This window comes from Colobus angolensis, unplaced genomic scaffold (assembly GCF_000951035.1).
Source record: "Colobus angolensis palliatus isolate OR3802 unplaced genomic scaffold, Cang.pa_1.0 Scaffold238, whole genome shotgun sequence".
NCBI classification, from domain to species: Eukaryota; Metazoa; Chordata; class Mammalia; order Primates; family Cercopithecidae; genus Colobus; species Colobus angolensis.
Genome location: NW_012115577.1, coordinates 10789 through 27799, shown reverse-complemented (window position 1 = coordinate 27799; position 17011 = coordinate 10789). Strand labels below are relative to the sequence as shown.

Genomic DNA, 17011 nt, shown 5'->3' with positions numbered 1-17011 from the left:
CCCGGGTTACTTTCGCTTTCGGCTGCTTCCGCTTCTCGGTCCCCGTGTTCCTCCACGGAGGCACCCTGGGGGACCGGGGCCTGTGGGATGGGGTGCGGATATGGTAGAGGAAGTGTGGGATCTAACGATAGGGGGTCCTGGCTATCTGGCAGCACAGGGGCTGAAGGAGCAGAGGGAGTCCTTTGTCTCATAGGTCGCGTTACTAGGACCTTGCAGGGCTCAGGGATGAACGGGGTCAACCAGGGCGGTGGGTTTTCCACGAGATCCTGCCACACTAGAATATAAGGAATCTGATCGGGATGTCCAGACCGCCCTGGCAGGAAAATCTTAGTTTTTACCTTAGTAATAATGGAGAGACAGAAAGTTCCTTCAGAGGGCCACCCTACACCAAAGGTGGGCCACTCCGAGCGGCAGAAAGTAACTAGCTTTCCCTTTTTTAGTTCTACACTTAGGTCATGTCCCTGAGCCTTTACATCTTTGAAATTGTTAACAAGGAGGGAGAGCGGCGTGCTCTGGGCGCTGCCCATTTTTGGACTGTTCCTAGAAGGAGAAGGAGAGATGAAAATGAGTGTTAAGCAGAGGGAAGTATCTGACAGGTCCTGGGGGGAAGAAGAGGTTTTATGTTCCTTTTTAGACTTAACACTTAACAATAACAGACAGACAGTGGCAAACAACCAGCATTCGCGAGCACGTGTCGGACTTAACTTCCGACCTGAGTCAGACGGGGCAACCAAGTGTGGAGGCCCCCAGATGGGCACGGGGGGACGTCTCCCACCAGTCCCAGGTGGCCGTCTTTTAGCGTGTCCGCCAAGACCGTGCCACCCACAGTACAGACCAATACAGATCACAGATTTCGCAAAATTTCAGGAAGACAGACAGAGACAGAGACAAAGACAAAGCCGGCTTACTTACAGATTAAGATCCATTGACTTGGGGGTCTGGTGGGCTTGGGATAAATCCTGGACGAGCCCCCATTTGTTATGCCCAGACCGTTAATTCCCCAAAGAAGACCACCAGAGTCCGGAGTCAAAGCCAAGCGGCAAGGATCTTTATTACAGGTTCAAACCTGGAACCTCCGCGCCAGTGGTGGGACAAGCGGGAAGGTTCCTCAACTGGGCTTAAGACAGCATTTTATAGTCAAGGGTAAACAGGTACAGAGTCATAGGGAATTTTGTACATATTAGGCTTAGGATTGGCTGACATTTGAACAAGGCGACTTGGCTGATTATGATTGGTTCCCGCCATTTCTGGTATTTCAGTTAATTTTTGAAACTCTGATGACGTTTATCAGGGGCTTGCAGGGCAGGGGCAGGGCTTGTTTTCCCGGTCTGCTCACCCTTTGTTCTGGTTCCTAGATTCCTGGAATTGTTTGCTTAAACTAGTTTCAGGGGTTGTTTTTCTTTTTCCCACCCTGGTCCTTTTCAACTCACCGGCCTCCCTCTGGTTGTAGTAGCGTAGCAGGGTCCGCAGGTTCTCTCGGTGAGTCTGTGCGTGGCCCTCGGCGTTCCGCGTCTCCCGGTCCCAATACTCCGGCCCCTCCTGCTCCACCCACGGCGCTCGCAGCTCCATCCTCGGACTCGCCGCATCATTGTTGAACCGCAGGAACTGCGTGTCATCCATGTAGCCCACAGAGATGAAGTGGGGCTCCCCGCGGCCAGGCCAGGACACAGAGGTGCTGAAATACCTCATGGAGTGCGAGCCTGGGGGCAAGGAGAGGCTGAGACCCGACCGACCCTCCTCCCCGCGCTGCTGCCCGGATCCTGCGCCCCCGCCTGCGGTCCCCTCTCTCCTTCCTGCAGAGGCCATTTCCCTCCAGACCCCGCACTCACCCTCCCGGGTCTCGGTCAGGGCCAGGGCCCCCGAGAGCAGCAGAAGGAGGGTTCCGGGCATCATGACCCGCACCCTGTGCGTCTGAGGAGACTCTGAGCCCGGGTGGGTGCATGGAGACTTTAGAACTGGAACCGGGGCGACGTTGATTGCCTTCCCTAGAAACCCGACCCCCAGTGGGAGTGGGAACTGGGGACGGGTCGTGATTATCCTGGAAGAAGGACCTGACACAGATTGGGAGAAGTGAAACTCAGGGGAGTGGGAAATCACCAACCCAGTGCCTCCCCAATGCAGACAAGGCTCTGGGAGCCTGAGACCCTGACAGCCACTCCCGGGACCTGCGACTTCATCCTGATCCCTCTCCGACACCAAGCCTCTTTGTCCCCCTGTCTGCCCAAGTCCTGGACAAGTATCTGTCTGTGGAAATCAGGGAGAGACCCCGAGGCTGCACCCAGCCCCTTCCCCTTCACTACTCGTTCTGAAATCCCTGAGCCTGAACTGGACTCCCTGCCTGCCATTCCTTACCTCTCCCCTTGAACCTTTGTACAGGGAAACTCACCACGGGGAACTTCATGCCAGAGAGTGAGCGCGCCCTGGGAATAGAGGTGTAGAGACAGGGGTTTTCTCTCTAAACCTGGTGAAGTTTTGTCTGAAGGCACCACACAGAGATTCTCATAGAGACCAGTTTCCTTTTTGTTTATTAATACAGTAGGTAGCACAATATTGGTAATCCCTGAATGATTAGAATTCCAATCTGTAAAAGACCTGCGTCAAAATAGCATTACAATTAAACTCTCAAAGCTCCTAAGTTTTACTTTCCCAGACTATGGATCTGTTACTCTGGTTTGTTGCATTTAAAATTATCTTCATTCCCTAGCCCGAGTTTCCCTGCGTGAGTCCAGAACACCTCCTGTATACAAAGAAGGTTTGCTAGTGTCTATTTCAACCGGGAGCCTGTAGTCATCACCTCAAAGTGCTCCATGCAGACCCAATGCTCTTCACGGATGCTCAAGCACTGCCTGTTTTCGTGAACTCTGCACATCTAAGTGTGCATATTTTATCTGGACACTTGGTATTTTTGTAACTCTTTTTTTTTGTTGTTTTAATCGTAAGGAATCAATTAGGTTTTTGGCAGTCCCACAAAATGTATTAAATACCGAATGCAAAGAACCCCCTGCTAGGCTCTTCCCCTGCTTTAGAATTCTTTCCCCTGCTCCTTTTCCTCACCTCCTGCTTCTCCAGCCCTTCTCTCTGCCCCTCTCATCCCTCACACCCTCCTCTCCCCTTAGTCCCCGCCACCCTGTCACTCCTGAATTGTGGCACTAACACTGTCCCTCACCTCCTGCCCATGTCTGTTCTCCCCACAGTGCTCAGCAGTCCTGCTAATGTGAGTAAGGTCGTGTCATTTCTTCACTTACTATGGCTGGATTTTGATCTACAATTTGCTATATGTTTTCAATTGGTCTCATCTCTTTTTGTTTCTGCTCCTCCTCTACTATTTTTTTATGTGTCAAATAAACATTTTGTAATTTATGATTTTAATTCTCCTAGTGGCTTTTGGCTGTATTTCTTTACACTAATTTTTTACTGTTGTAAGAATGGAAACCCAATTCCTTGGCTTTTCACAGTGAAGTTCAGGTTGTATTAAACAACACCCGGCAAAATAAATGACACTTGTAACAGTGTAGCTTCATTTAACCTACCATTATGCTATTATTGTTTTATATATTACATCGATCTATGTTATAAACTCAATGATACAGTGTAATACTTTTTCTTTTAGACAAGCAGCCACATGTCTTCAGGAAATTAAGAAAATGAGTGTGAATGTCACATGTGTATGTGCATCATTCCAGTTGTTAATTGTTCCTTTGTGTGTATCTGGGTCACCATCTAGTATCATTTCCCTTCAGCCTGAAGAACTTCCTTTAAAATTACATGTGGTACAGGACCCCTAGGAAATGAATTTTATGGCTTTGATGATCTAAAAATGTCTTTATTTTTGCCTCCCCGCCCCTTCCCCTCCGCCTTTTTTTTTTTTTTTTGCTTATTAGGGCATTTACATGTAATAAAATTCACCCGTTTTAGCTGTGGTTTTTGGTGAATATTGGTAATTATTTATAGTCATGTAACTACCACACTGCCCAGTACAGAAACACCGAATGCAGAGAACCCCCTGCTAGGCTCCTCCACTGCTTTGGAGTCCTTTCCCCTGCTCCTTGTCCTCACCTCCTGCTTCCCCAGCCCTTCTCTCTGCCCTCATCCTTCACACCTTCCTCTCCCCTTAGTTCCCACCACCCAGTTACTCCTGAACTGTGGCACTGTAGGGAACAGGTTCTTTTCCCTAGAAACTTTCTTTATGCCCCTTTCTATTTAATCCTTGCCTCCCTCCCTCACCCCTTCCGTTCACTTAACCACCGCTCTGTGTTTTGTCACTGCAATAGTGAAATTTCTAGAATTTAATGGACATGCAATTGTATGATATGTAGTCCTTCGTTTGGTCTCTCACTTAGCATAACGATGTTTGAGATGATGCCATTCACTCATTTTTGTTGCTGAGCAGCTGCTGAGTATTGCTGGAATCCCAGTTTATTCATTGGTTTCTCTATTCCCTAGTTGATTGACATGTGGATTACTCCAGCTAGGGTTTGTTATTAATGAAGCCACTAGAAATAACTGCTTACAAGTGTGGCCTTATATTTTTACTTCTTTTCGATAAATACATATTTGTGGAATTGCTGGGTCATGTGGTAATGGATGGGTAGCTGTATAAGAAGTTGCCATACCGCTTTACAAATTGGCTGCCACATTTTTGGCATTCCTACCAGCAATATCAGACATTCCTATTTTTTCCATATTCTTGATGGTATTTAGACTTATCATATGTATTTTTAGCTTTACCTATTCTAGGTAATGTGTGATGGCTTCTCATTGTGGTTTAACTTGCATTTCTTTGATGACTAGTATTGTTTACTATCTTTTCATGTTCATCTGAGTGACTTATTAAATATATTTTGTGAACTATTTTGCAAATTCAATAATTAATTCCAGAGACTTTTTCAGAATCTCCTAGTGTTTTCTACATATGCAATAAAGCTGGTGACAAAGAAAGACTTTTGTTTCTTCTTTTCCTATCTATTGATCATTTTCTTTTAAAATTATTTTTATTTGGTAGAGATGAGATCTCACTATCAGGCTGGTCTCAAACTTCTGAACTCAAGTGATATTCCCACCTCAGCCTCCCAAAATGCAGGGATTATAGGCATGAGCCACCATACCCAGTCCTTCTATTGGTCTCTTAGTTAATTTTCTTGCAATGTTGCACTGGTTAGGGTGCCTCTTAGGTGTTTAAACAAGAAGGATGAGAGCTCACATGTTTGTTTACAAGGAACTTAAATTTACAAGGAAAAAAACAGCCCCATAAAAAATTGGCAAAGGATATGAACAGACACTTCTCAGAAGAAGAAACATACGAAAAAAATCAGTATCAATGGTCATTAGAGAAAAGCAAATCAAAACCACAATATACTATCTCCTGCCAGTCAGAATGGCAATTATTAAAAAGTGAAGAAACAATAGATGCTGGTGAGACTGTGGAGAAAAAGGAATGCTTTTCCACTGTTGGTGGGAATGTAAAATAGTTCAACTATTGTGGAGGATGATGTGACCATTCCTCAAAGTTCTAGAACCACAAATACTATTTGACCCAGCAACCCCATTACTGCGTATACACCCAAAGGAATATGAATCATTCTACTATAAAGACACATGCACATGTATGTTTATTGAAGCACTATATTCAATAGCAAAGACATGGAACCAACCCACATGCCCAAAAATGATAGCTTGGGTAAAGAAAATGTGGTAGATATACACCATGGAATACTACACAGCCATAAAAAGGAATGAGTTCATGTCCTTTGCAGAAACATGGATGAAGCTGGAAGTCATCTTCCTCTGCAAACTAGCATGGGGACAGAAAAACTAACACCACATGTTCTCACTCCTAAGTGGGAGCTGAACAGTGAGAACACATGTACAGAAGGAGGGGAACAACACACACCAGGGCCTGTTGGGGAGTCGGGGGCAAGTGGAGGGAACTTACAGGATGGGTGAATAGGTGCAGCAAACCACCATGGCACACTGTATGTATGTAACAAACCTGCACGTTCTGCACATGTATCCTGGAACTTAAAGTAAAATAAAGTTAAAAAGAAAGTGCACATCTAACATGTACACATATGTTCATAGTAGCACTATCCACAATAGCAAAGACCTGGAATCAACCTAAATGCCCATCAATGGTAGACTGGATAAAGAAAATGTGGTGCATACACGCCATAGAATACTATACAGCCATAAAAAGAATGAGATTATGTCCTTTGCAGGAACATGGATGGATTTGGAGGCCATTTTCTTAGCAAACTAACGCAGGAACAGAAAACTATATACCAAATGTTCTCACTTATAAATGGGAGCTAAATGATGAGAAAACACGGTCATGTAAACGGGAACAACACACACTGGGGTCCACTTGAGGGTGGAGGGTGGGAGGAAGGAGAGGATCAGGAAAAATAGCTAATGGGTACTAAGGCTTAATACTTGGGTGGATACTAATGGGTATAGAAATAATCTGTACAACAAAACCCATGACACAAGTTTACCTATATAACAAACCTGCACATGTGCCCCTTAACTAAAAATAAAAGTTAAATTAAAACAAACAAAGTGCATGTCTGGAAAGAGCATATGGTTGGGTTCCGTGTTTTTTAAACCAAGTCACACAATCTCTGCCCTTCATTAGAGTGTTGATTCATACAGGTTTTTGTCATTATTGATATGACAAGTTTTAGGTCTACCATGTTATTTTCCCAGTTTTTGTTTCTCTGTTCCTCTTGTCCTGACCAATGACTTCTTATTAGAAACCATAGAAACGAAAGAAAATAGAATAACATCTTTAAAGTGCTGGAAGACAAAAAGGTCAACTAAGAATTCTATATCCAGCACAGATGTCCTTCAAGGACAGGCAAATAAGGAGATAATTCAGGTAAAAGAAAATTAAGAGAATTTGTCACCAGCAGATCTGTACAATAACAACTGGTAAAGAAAATTGTTCAGGCTAGAGGCAAATGACACCAGGTGGAAAATGAGATTATCAGAAAAGATGAAGATGATCAAAAATGGTAAATACTGAGCAAAAGGCTATGTTGCTCCCCTCATTTATTCTTACTTTATATACATTGAACTGTTTAAAGATAAGAAAAAGTTTTTTATCGTGGGACTTACAACCTATATAGATATATTCCATATAATATCTATACCATAAAAGATGGACATTTTATAGATGATAAATGGTTGCAGTATTTCTATATTTATGGGTACTAGTACGTTATTAACTGAAAGTAGACTGGGAAATGTTAAGAATGAGTTAAGTTCTGAAGGAAATTGTGACAGTAAAAACCATTCAAAAGATCAACAAATCTTGGAGATGGTTTTTTGAAAACAAATCCCAGCCAGTCTTGAGTCTCATCATCCTACGATTTCAGAACTATTGTGAATACAAAAGTAATCACAGAACAGTCCTGCCCAGAAAGAGGACTTATCCCTAAATATGGTGGCCCTGGGACAGTTGGCCCTTCCTGCTGGACCTCTTCCACATGGGCACTTTCTGCAGTGACTTTGTTGTTCTGCTATTCCACTCTACCCAGTGTCCTGACCCAAGAGACAAGGGGCCTCTGCTGCTGTGTCCACACTTGGAGAATGAAACCTTGATGGCATCAGTACATTACAAGCCGGGCATGACAGCTCACCCCTCTAATCCCAGCAGTTCAGGATGCTAAGGCCAGAGGATTGCTTGAGATTAGGAGTTGGAGACCAGCTTGGACAACGTAGTGAGACCCTTGTCTCTAAAAAAGAATAAAAATAAGTAAACTTAGCTGGGCATGGTGGTGAGCACTTGTATTCCCAGGTATTGGGGAGGCTGAGATGGGAAGATCCCTCGAGCTCATGAAAGCAAAGCTCCAGTGAAGCTGTGATTGCACCACTGGACTCCAGCCCAGGCCACAGAGTGAGAACTTGACAAAAAATACATTGTAAACCTTTGCTCACTACAGGTTATTTTATTTAATATTTTTTCAGTGTGTGTTTTGATTTTATTTTGCTGGCAGCACAATAAACCAGGACATGCTGAAACTAGAAATCACATCCACTTTCCAGTGTTAAAAAATTCAGTCCAGGGAGGCAAGAAGGAGACAGTTCTCATTAGCGTGGAGGATTTGGGGAGATCGAGATGGGCTGGGCAGGAAGGTTTTTTTCTTTGTTTTTTGTTTGTTTGTTTTGTTTTGTTTTATGCACGAGTGTAACTTTTTATTAAGATAGAATTGTTTTTATTAAAGAAATACATGAAAATAGTTAAGTAAGATCAAATGATTCTAAAATCTTACAATGAAAACAACAGTCCTGCCAGTTGTTCTTTCCAGAGACAAGCATTTTTCATTCTCTTAGTCTTTCTTTCTGGTCGTTATCTTCATGGGTTTTTCCAAATTATTTTTTTTTAGTTTTTCAAGTGGGTGCATATATTAATACATGTAATTTTAAAAAGCTTCTTCAGTTTATAATGCATCCTAACAGTCCCCTGCCCCATCCCTCATAATCCTCCAGAGCAATGACTTTTAACTCTCTTAGCAAAAAAAAAAAAAAAAAAAAAAAAAAAAGTAGCAACTCTATTTTTCTCCTCACATAATTACTTAGTCATTTCTTGATTATTTTATACATTCTATAGTGATTTCTTGATATGACAGATGAGGATTTCGCTCTTACACCATCACTATCTTCACTTTCCCTCCCATATTGTCCCAAAGTAGTTACCAGATTTAGGGGCTAAGCAGTCATCACATCATTATGACTAAGTATATATTGCTCACTGTTGAGAAAAACAGAGTATTATGCTCTCACTTCCTATCCTGTACTACTTTCTGCCCTAGAATTAATGATTGCCTAACCACCCTTCCCCCTCGTTTTTTTACTTTTGCTTTATCTTCAATGGGCTTCTTTCCAAATGTCCCAAATCTGGCAATAACCTATTATTATTTCTCAGTGAAGGGACCTCACTATGGTGGCCAGGCTGGTCTGGAACTCTTGGGCTCAAACCATCCTCTTGCTTAGACTCCTGAGTAGCTGGAACTACAGGCATGGGCCATTCCACCCAACTAACCTATTAATATTTGTACTGTTTCTTTTTAAAGCCAGCTCCATAGCTGGAATATTTCCTGGGTTGGATCCTATTTGCTGGAACCATGTCATTCTCTGGTTTGTCTCCTCCTTCATTTTGCTGGAGTATTTTCTCCAATAGCTTCCCAAGAAAGGGCACATGAAGGTTACCTAAGTCTTTGCTTGTCTAAAAATGTATTATTTTACCTTCTCCCTTGATTATTTGGCTGAATATAGATTTATCCGTTGAAAATCACTTTCTTTCTAGAATTCTGAAGTTATGCTTCCATTGTTTTCAGCTTCTTTTTTGAGGCAGGGTCTCTTCTGTCACCCAGGCTGGAGTGCAGTGGCACAATCACAACTCACTGCAGCCATGACGGCGTGGGCTCAGTTCATCCACCTCAGCCCCTGAGCAGATGGGACTACAGGTGGGCGCCACAATGCCCAGCTAACTTTTGTATTTTTTGTAGAGAAGGGGCTTCAACATGTTGCCCAAGCTGGTCTCAAGGGATCTGTCTGTCTTTTCCTCCCAAAATGCTGAGCCAATGTGTTACAGGCATGAGCCACTGAGCCTGGCCAGTTTTTCTTGTATTCTTTCTCGACATCCTTCATTTCTCAGAGGCATCTCAAACTCAGTGGGCCCAAAACCAAAGTCAAACTCCATCAGAATATCCTGCTACTTCCAACCTTAAAATATATCTTAAATCACAGTTTCTTACTACATGCAACCTTCTGGTTCAAACTACCACGATCCCTCACTTGAACTTAGAATTGGTTTTCCTGCTTCTGTATTTTTTTAAATCATAAAATATTTCAAATAAACCATGTGTGGCTTTATACATTTTACTACATAAAAGGAATGAAGATCTGCCGGGTGCGATGGCTTATGCCTGTAATTCCAGTACTTTGGGAGGCTGAGGCGGGCGGATCACTTGAGGTCAGGAGTTTGAGACCAGTCTGACCAACATGATGAAACCCCATCTCCACCAAAAACACAAAATTAGCCGGGTGTGGTGGTGCGCGCCAGTAGTCCCAGCTATTCGGGAGCCTGAGGCAGGAGAATTGCTTGAACTCAGAAAGGCGGAGGTTGCAGTGAGCCGAGGTCACGCCATTGCACTCTGTCTGGGCAACAAGAGCGAAACTCTGTCTAAAAATAAATAAATAAATAAAAAGTATGAAGAGCTTACATACTTAAACAAGGAATTGCTTTAAGTGTTTGGCATCCACTGTTCTTGTGCATGCCAGCAGCTTCTTACTGCAAACACCTGGGACTTGCTATAGAGCAGCTGGAGTACGTTCCACCCACACACAGGACAGGGAGCTGACAACCAAGGAGTGGAGGATCAATACTCCAGCTTTCTCCCCTCCGTTTCCCTGTATCTCAGCAGTATGGAGCTTGATACCGATGAGAACCTGCTCACTGACTTTAAACTGCTTTTCTTACCTTCTCAGTTCCATTTCTCCATACCTCAATTGATGATTTCTGGTAAGACCTAGCAAATAAAGTGCTTTCACTGAAATTTCAGTCTTGGAATCTGCTTTGGCTTCCCCAGTCTAAGACAGAAATATATTCATTTTCCCATCACTGGACTTCCAGGTTGTTTTCAATTTTTCACTGCTACAAACAAGGCTGCAACATTTGTCTACAAACCTCTAGATACACACGTAGGAAGATTTTGGTATTTCCCACTAGTGAAACTGCTCAGTCCAAGGGTACGTGCATCTTCATCTTTAATAAATACTACCAACATTTGAAAAGTCAGACAACGTCAAGGACTGGCCAAAGTGCCACATGTGATGGGTGTGGAATGGCAGTTCACTGTAGCAGGTGCTGGGGACTCAGCTGGGGTCTTGGAGAGGCAGTTAGTTAGAGCAAGAATGTTTCATAAATGGTATCTGATATAGTCAAGATTAGTGGGGAACAAAAACACATTGCTTAGAAATAATTATCCATAGATCTAAAGTCAACAAATTCTTTTTTTCTAATGTGAAAATACTTTTTTCAGAGGGAGGAGGAACAACTTAAAATAAACCAGAACACACCTTCATATTAATCATTCAAAAGATCAGTGATGTCAGGAAGTTTTAAAAAAATAATAATAATAAAATATATAGACCACAAGCTAGACTAACAAAGAAGAGAGAAAATTCAAATAAACACAATCAAAAACAATAAGAACATTACCACTGACCCCACAGAAATACAAGTAACCACCAGAAAATATTATGAACACCTCTATGCACATAAACTTGAAAATCTAGACAACAAAGATCAATTCCTGGACACATACACCACCCGCAATATTGAACCAGGAATAACTTGAATCCCGAACAAATAATGAGTTCTGAACTTGAGGCAGTAACAAGCAGCCTACAAATCACCAAAAAAGCCCAGGACCAGATGATTGACAGGTGAGTTCTATTAGATGTACAAAGAAGAGATGGTACCATTCTTACTGAAACTGTTCCAAAAAAATGAGGAGGAGAAAGTCCTCCCTAACTCCTTTTATTAGGGCAGCATCATCCCGATACCAAAATGTGGCAAAGATACAACAGCAACAGAAAAGAAAACTTCAGGCCAATATTCTTGATGAACACTGACACAAAAATCTTCAACATAATGCTGGCAAACCTAATCCAGCAGCATATCAGAAAGCTTATCCACCACAATCAAGTAGGCTTCATCCCCAGGATGCAAGGTTGGTTCAACATATGCAAACCAATAAATGGATTCATCACATAAAAGAACTAAAGGCAAAAACCACGTGATTATCTCAGTAAATGCAGAAAAAGCTTTTGAGAAAATTCAACATCTATTCATGCTAAAAAAAAAAAAAAAAAAAAAAAACCTCTCACATCACGAGCTCAGAAGTTCAAGAACATCCTGGCCAACATGGTGAAACCTAGTCTCTACTAAAAAAAAAAATACAAAAAATTAACTGCATGTGATGGTGTGATGGCAGGTGCCTGTAATCCCAGCTACTCAGGAAGATGAGGCAGGAGAATTGCTTGAACCAGGGAGGCAGAAGTTGAAGTGAGCCAAGAGCGCACCACTGCACTCCAGCCCAGTTGACACAATGACACTCAGTATTAAAAAAAAAAAAAATACTCAATAAACTAGGTGGTGAAGGAACATATCTCAAAATAGTAAAAGCCATCTATGGCAACCCCACAGCCAACATCATACTGAATGGGCAAAAGCTAGAAGCATTCCCCTTGAAAACTGACACAAAACAAGGATGCCTTCTCTCACTACCCTTAATCAACATAGTATTGGAAGTTCTGGACAGGACAATCAGGCAAGTGAAATAAATAAATGGTATTCAAATAGGAAGAGAGGAATTCAAACTATTCCTGTTTGCAGATGACTTGATTTGATATCTGGAAAAAACCCATAGTCTCAGCCCAAAAGCTTCTTAAGCTGATAAACAACTTCAGCAAAGTCTCAGGATACTAAATCAAAGTGCAAAATTTACTAGCATTTCTACATACCAACAACAGGTAAGCTGAGAGCCAGATCAGGAATGAACTCCCATTCACAACTGCCACAAAAAGAATAAAATACGTAGGAATACACCTAACTTGGGAGGTAAAAGATCTCTACAAGGGAAACTACAGTCCACTGTTCAAAGAAATCAGAGATGATGCAAACAAATGGAAAAATTTCCTATGCTTATGGATAGGAAAAATCAATATCGTGGAAATGGCCATACTGCCCAAAGCAATGTATAGATTCTGCCAAGACCAGGTCTGTTGGGGAGACCCTAAACCAGTGGTGCTAGAGGAATTAAAGACACACACACACACAGAAAGATAGAGGTGTGAAGTGGGAAATCAGGGGTCTCACAGCCTTCAGAGCTGAAAGCCCCAAACAGAGATTTACCCACAGATTTATTAACAGCAAGCCAGTCATTAGCATTGTTTCTATAGATATTAAATTAACTAAAAGTATCCCTTATGGGAAATGAAGGGATGGGCCAAATTAAAGGAATAGGTTGAGCTAGTTAACTGCAGCAGGAACATGCTCTTAAGGCACTCGCTCATGCTATTATTTGTGGCTTAAGAATGCCTTTAAGTGGGTTTCCACCTGGGCAGGCCAGGTGTTCCTTGCCCTCATTCTGGTAAACCCATAACCTTCCAGCACGGGCTTTATGGCCAACATGAACATGTCACAGTGCTGCAGAGATTTTGTTTATGACCAGTTTTGGGGCCAGTTTATGGCTGGATTCTGGCGGGCTTGCTCCCAACAGATTCAATGATATTACTATCAAACTATCATTGACATTCTTCACAGAACTAGAAAAAATAATTTAAAAATTCACATGGAACAGAAAAAAAGCCCAAATAGCCAAGGCAATCCTAGGCAAAAGGAACAAAGCTGGAGGTTTTATGGTACCAGATTTCAACTATACTTCAGGTCTACAATAACCAAAACAGCATGGTACTGGTACAAAAACAGTCACATAAACCAATGGAACAGAATAGAGAACCCAGAAATAAGACCACACACCTACAACTGTTTGACAAACCTGACAAAAACAAGCAATAGGGAAATAATTCCCTATTTATAAATAGTGCTAGGATAACTGGCTAGCCATATGCAGAAGATTTAAACTGAACCCCTTCCTTACACCATATACAGAAGTCACCTCAACATGGATTAAAAACTTAAATGTAAAACCCAAAACTATAAAAACCCTGGAGGACAGCCTAGGCAATACCACTCAGTACATAGGCATGGGCAATGATTTTATGACAAAGATGCCAAAAGCAAGTGCACCAAAGCAAAAATTGACAAATAGGATCTAATTAAACTAAAGAGCTTCTGCACAGCAAAAGAAATTATCAACAGAGTAAACAGACAGCCTACAGAATGAGGGGAAATTTTTTGCAAACTGTGAATCCAACAAAGATCTAATATCTAGCATCTATAAGGAACTTAAAAAAATTTACAAGAAAAAAAACAAAATAACTCAATTAAAAAGTGGGCAAGTGTATGAACAGATACTTCTGAAAAGAAGACATACATGCAGCCAACAAACATATGAAAAAAAGCTCAACATCAGTCATCATTAGAGAAATGTAAACCATAACCACAATGAGATACCATTTCACACCAGGCAGAACGGTGATTATTAAAAAGTCAAAAAATAACAGATGCTGGCAAGGTTGTGGAGAAAAAGGAACACTTACACACTGTTGGTAAGATTGTAAATTAGATCAGCCATTGTGCGGTGATTCCTCAAAGGCCTTAAGACAGAAATACCATTATACCCAAAGGAATATAAATCATTCTATTATAAAAACATAGGCACATATGTTTATTGCAGCAACATTCACAATAGAAAAGACATGGAATCAACTTAAATGTCCATCAATGATAGACTGGATAAAGATAATGTGATAGATATATACCATGGAATACTATGCAGCCAGTAAAAGGAACAAGATCATGTCCTTTGCACGGTCATAGATGGAGCTGGAAGCCATTATCCTTAGCAAACTAATGCAGGAACAGAAAACCAAATACTGCATGTTCTCACTTATAAGTGGAAGCTAAATGATGAGAACGCATAGAGACTCAGAGGGGAACAGCACACACAGGGTCCTTTCAGAAGATGGAAAGTAGGAGGAGGGAGAGGATCAGGAAAAATAACCAATGGGTACTAGGCTTAAAACCTGGGTGATTAAATAATCTGTGCAATAAACTCCAAGAACACAAGTTCACCTATAAAACAGCCTATACTTGTACCATTGAACTGAAAATAAAAGTTAAAAAAAAAGAGCTGATCTGCGGATTCTGCCCATGGCTGAGTAGGTCTATTTCAATTATGCAAACCAGTGCTGAGGAAATAATCACAGTGTGGTCAGGGGCCCACTAGACCCGCTGAACGGTTCATGGATGTTAGGGCTTCAGGTTTTCTATTCTTCTTAATTTAGTCTTGCTAGGTTATATGTTTCCAGGAATTTATCCATATCCTCCAGGTTTTCCAGTTTGTCAGTACACAATTGTTCATAAAAGTCTCTGATGATCTTTTTGTATTTTTGCAGTATCAGCTGTAATATTTCTCTTTTCCTTTGAGTCTTCTCTCTCTGTTTCTTGGTTTGTCCAGCTAGTAGTTTATCACTTTTGTTTGTCTTTTTGAAGAACAAACTTTTCACTTTGTTGATCATTTACATGGTTTCTAAAAGTCTTTATTTAGTTGTGCTCTGGTCTTTATTACTTTTCTGCTAATTTTGGATGTGCTTTGTTGCTTTTCTAGTTCCTTGAGGTTCAGTGTTATATTGTTAATTTGTAATGTTTCTACTTTTCTAAGGTAAGTATTTATTGCTATAAACTTCCCTTTTAGCCCTGTTTAGCTGTATCACACAACGTTGGTATCTTGTGTTCCCATTTCCATTTGTTTCAAGAAACTTTCTGATTTCCATCTGAATTTCTCTGTTGACTCAATGATTATTCAGGAGCATGTTGTTTAATTTCCATATATTTGTCTAGTTACCAAACTTTCCCTTGGTGTATATTTCCAGTATTTTTCCATTGTGGCCAGAGAAGATATTTGATATGATTTCAGTTTTTGAAAATTTGTTGAGACTTGTTTTGTGGCTTAACATAGGCTCTCTCCTGGAAAATGTTCCACGTGTTCATGAAAAGAGTGTATATTCTGTAGTGTTAAATAAAGTGCTCTGTAAGTATCTGTTATCTTTATTTGGTCTAAAGTTCAGTTTAAATCCAATGTTTCTTTCTTGATTTTCTGTGTAGATGATCAGTCTCATGCTGAGGTTGGGATGTTGAAGTCTCCTCTCTAACTGTATTGCAGTCTATCTCTCTTGTTAGATGTAGTAATTTTACAGGATACTCTTTGTTAGAAAAGGAAATGATTTGGGGGCTGCATTTCATTTTAAAAAACCTTACTGAGGACTTCCATACCCTCACTATCTGCCGAAATAATTTCTTCTCAACTTCTATATCACTGCCAGACTCTGAGCCAGAAAGAGGTGACACAGAGGCTGGGACTGTGCAGAATGTATTTTAGTAGAAGTGGTTGAATGGGAGTAGTGATGTCCAGTTTCCAGGTGCAGCAGTGATGTCCCTCCTGGCCTCAGGGTCCAGTGTCCACTTCACGGTGTCAGAAGTGTGAGCAGTGGCATCTGTGCTCAGCAGCAGGGGCAGTTGTTCCTAGGAGGGACCTGATCCAGGGTGGGCTGTGGATTCTGTTCCTGGATGTATAGTTTCCACGCTGGTTCTGTGGCCTTCCCTGTAAGGTCAGCCAAGAGAAAGGATGAGAAGGAAACCCAAGGTCAGGCGCGGAAGTTTGTTAACCTGCCGGCTGCTCTACCACAGACAGAGGAGGCAGCACCAAGCTTACAGAGTGAGGGGTTTATATTGAGGAGGGGAGTGTGAGGGAGGTCTTTGGGAGGGTTTAGGCACAGTCTGTTAATGCTTCACTCGACCTCCCCCTGTACAGTCTGGATGGTTTGTAATTGGGGTTTGCTTATTGCAGGAAAGTGTGATAAGTGAAGTCTGCTGGCTTCACCGCTGCACCTAGATAAGGGCTTAGAAATGTAAAGAGGCTTGGGGGAAGGAGAAGAGTCGCAGAGAATTAGGGGGAGGGGTGGGCAGCTCAGAGAGGTTTTGGGGCAGTGTCTGCAGTACCAAGAAGCTTTTTGGGGCAGTTTGTCCCTAACATTCCCCACAATAAAATTAGCCCCCAATACCATGTATACTACTTCATGTGTAAATTAGAGAACTGGTTTCCATAGTTTGCTCCAAGAAGTGAGTGAGAAATGAGTCTGTGGACAAGTGTCAGAGAGTGGCATTCAGGGGTGTTCTTTGTGCAAGAGCCACATCCTGAATTGTCTGCCTGGTCTCTACCCCATGGTGGAGAGAACAACAGGGAATGTCACATCTCATAACTGATGATACACATCCTCCCTTTTCTTTTGCAAGAAAAATCCTCTTTTAAGCAAGGTTTGA

The 17011-nt window shown here is 41.8% G+C and overlaps 2 protein-coding genes across 4 annotated transcripts in view; both read right to left on the bottom strand.

Annotated features, from left to right (window-relative positions):
• Nucleotides 1-1895, bottom strand: part of LOC105513934 (class I histocompatibility antigen, Gogo-B*0101 alpha chain-like) — a 73251-nt gene extending 71356 nt beyond the window's left edge. For all 3 annotated transcript variants that reach the window (XM_011944974.1, XM_011944975.1, XM_011944976.1), the window contains exons 1-2: nucleotides 1830-1895; nucleotides 1431-1700 (exon numbers count right to left, since the gene is read on the bottom strand). In XM_011944974.1, the coding sequence (XP_011800364.1) occupies nucleotides 1431-1700; nucleotides 1830-1893 (334 nt within the window). In that variant the 5' untranslated portion in view covers nucleotides 1894-1895. The remainder of the gene's footprint in view (nucleotides 1-1430; nucleotides 1701-1829) is intronic.
• The window catches only part of LOC105513936 (HLA class I histocompatibility antigen, B-15 alpha chain-like), a 95180-nt gene that overhangs the window by 71362 nt on the left and 6807 nt on the right, over nucleotides 1-17011 (bottom strand). Inside the window, 1 exon segment of the mRNA XM_011944979.1 lies at nucleotides 2462-2592. The gene's annotated coding sequence lies outside the window, so the exon portion shown is untranslated.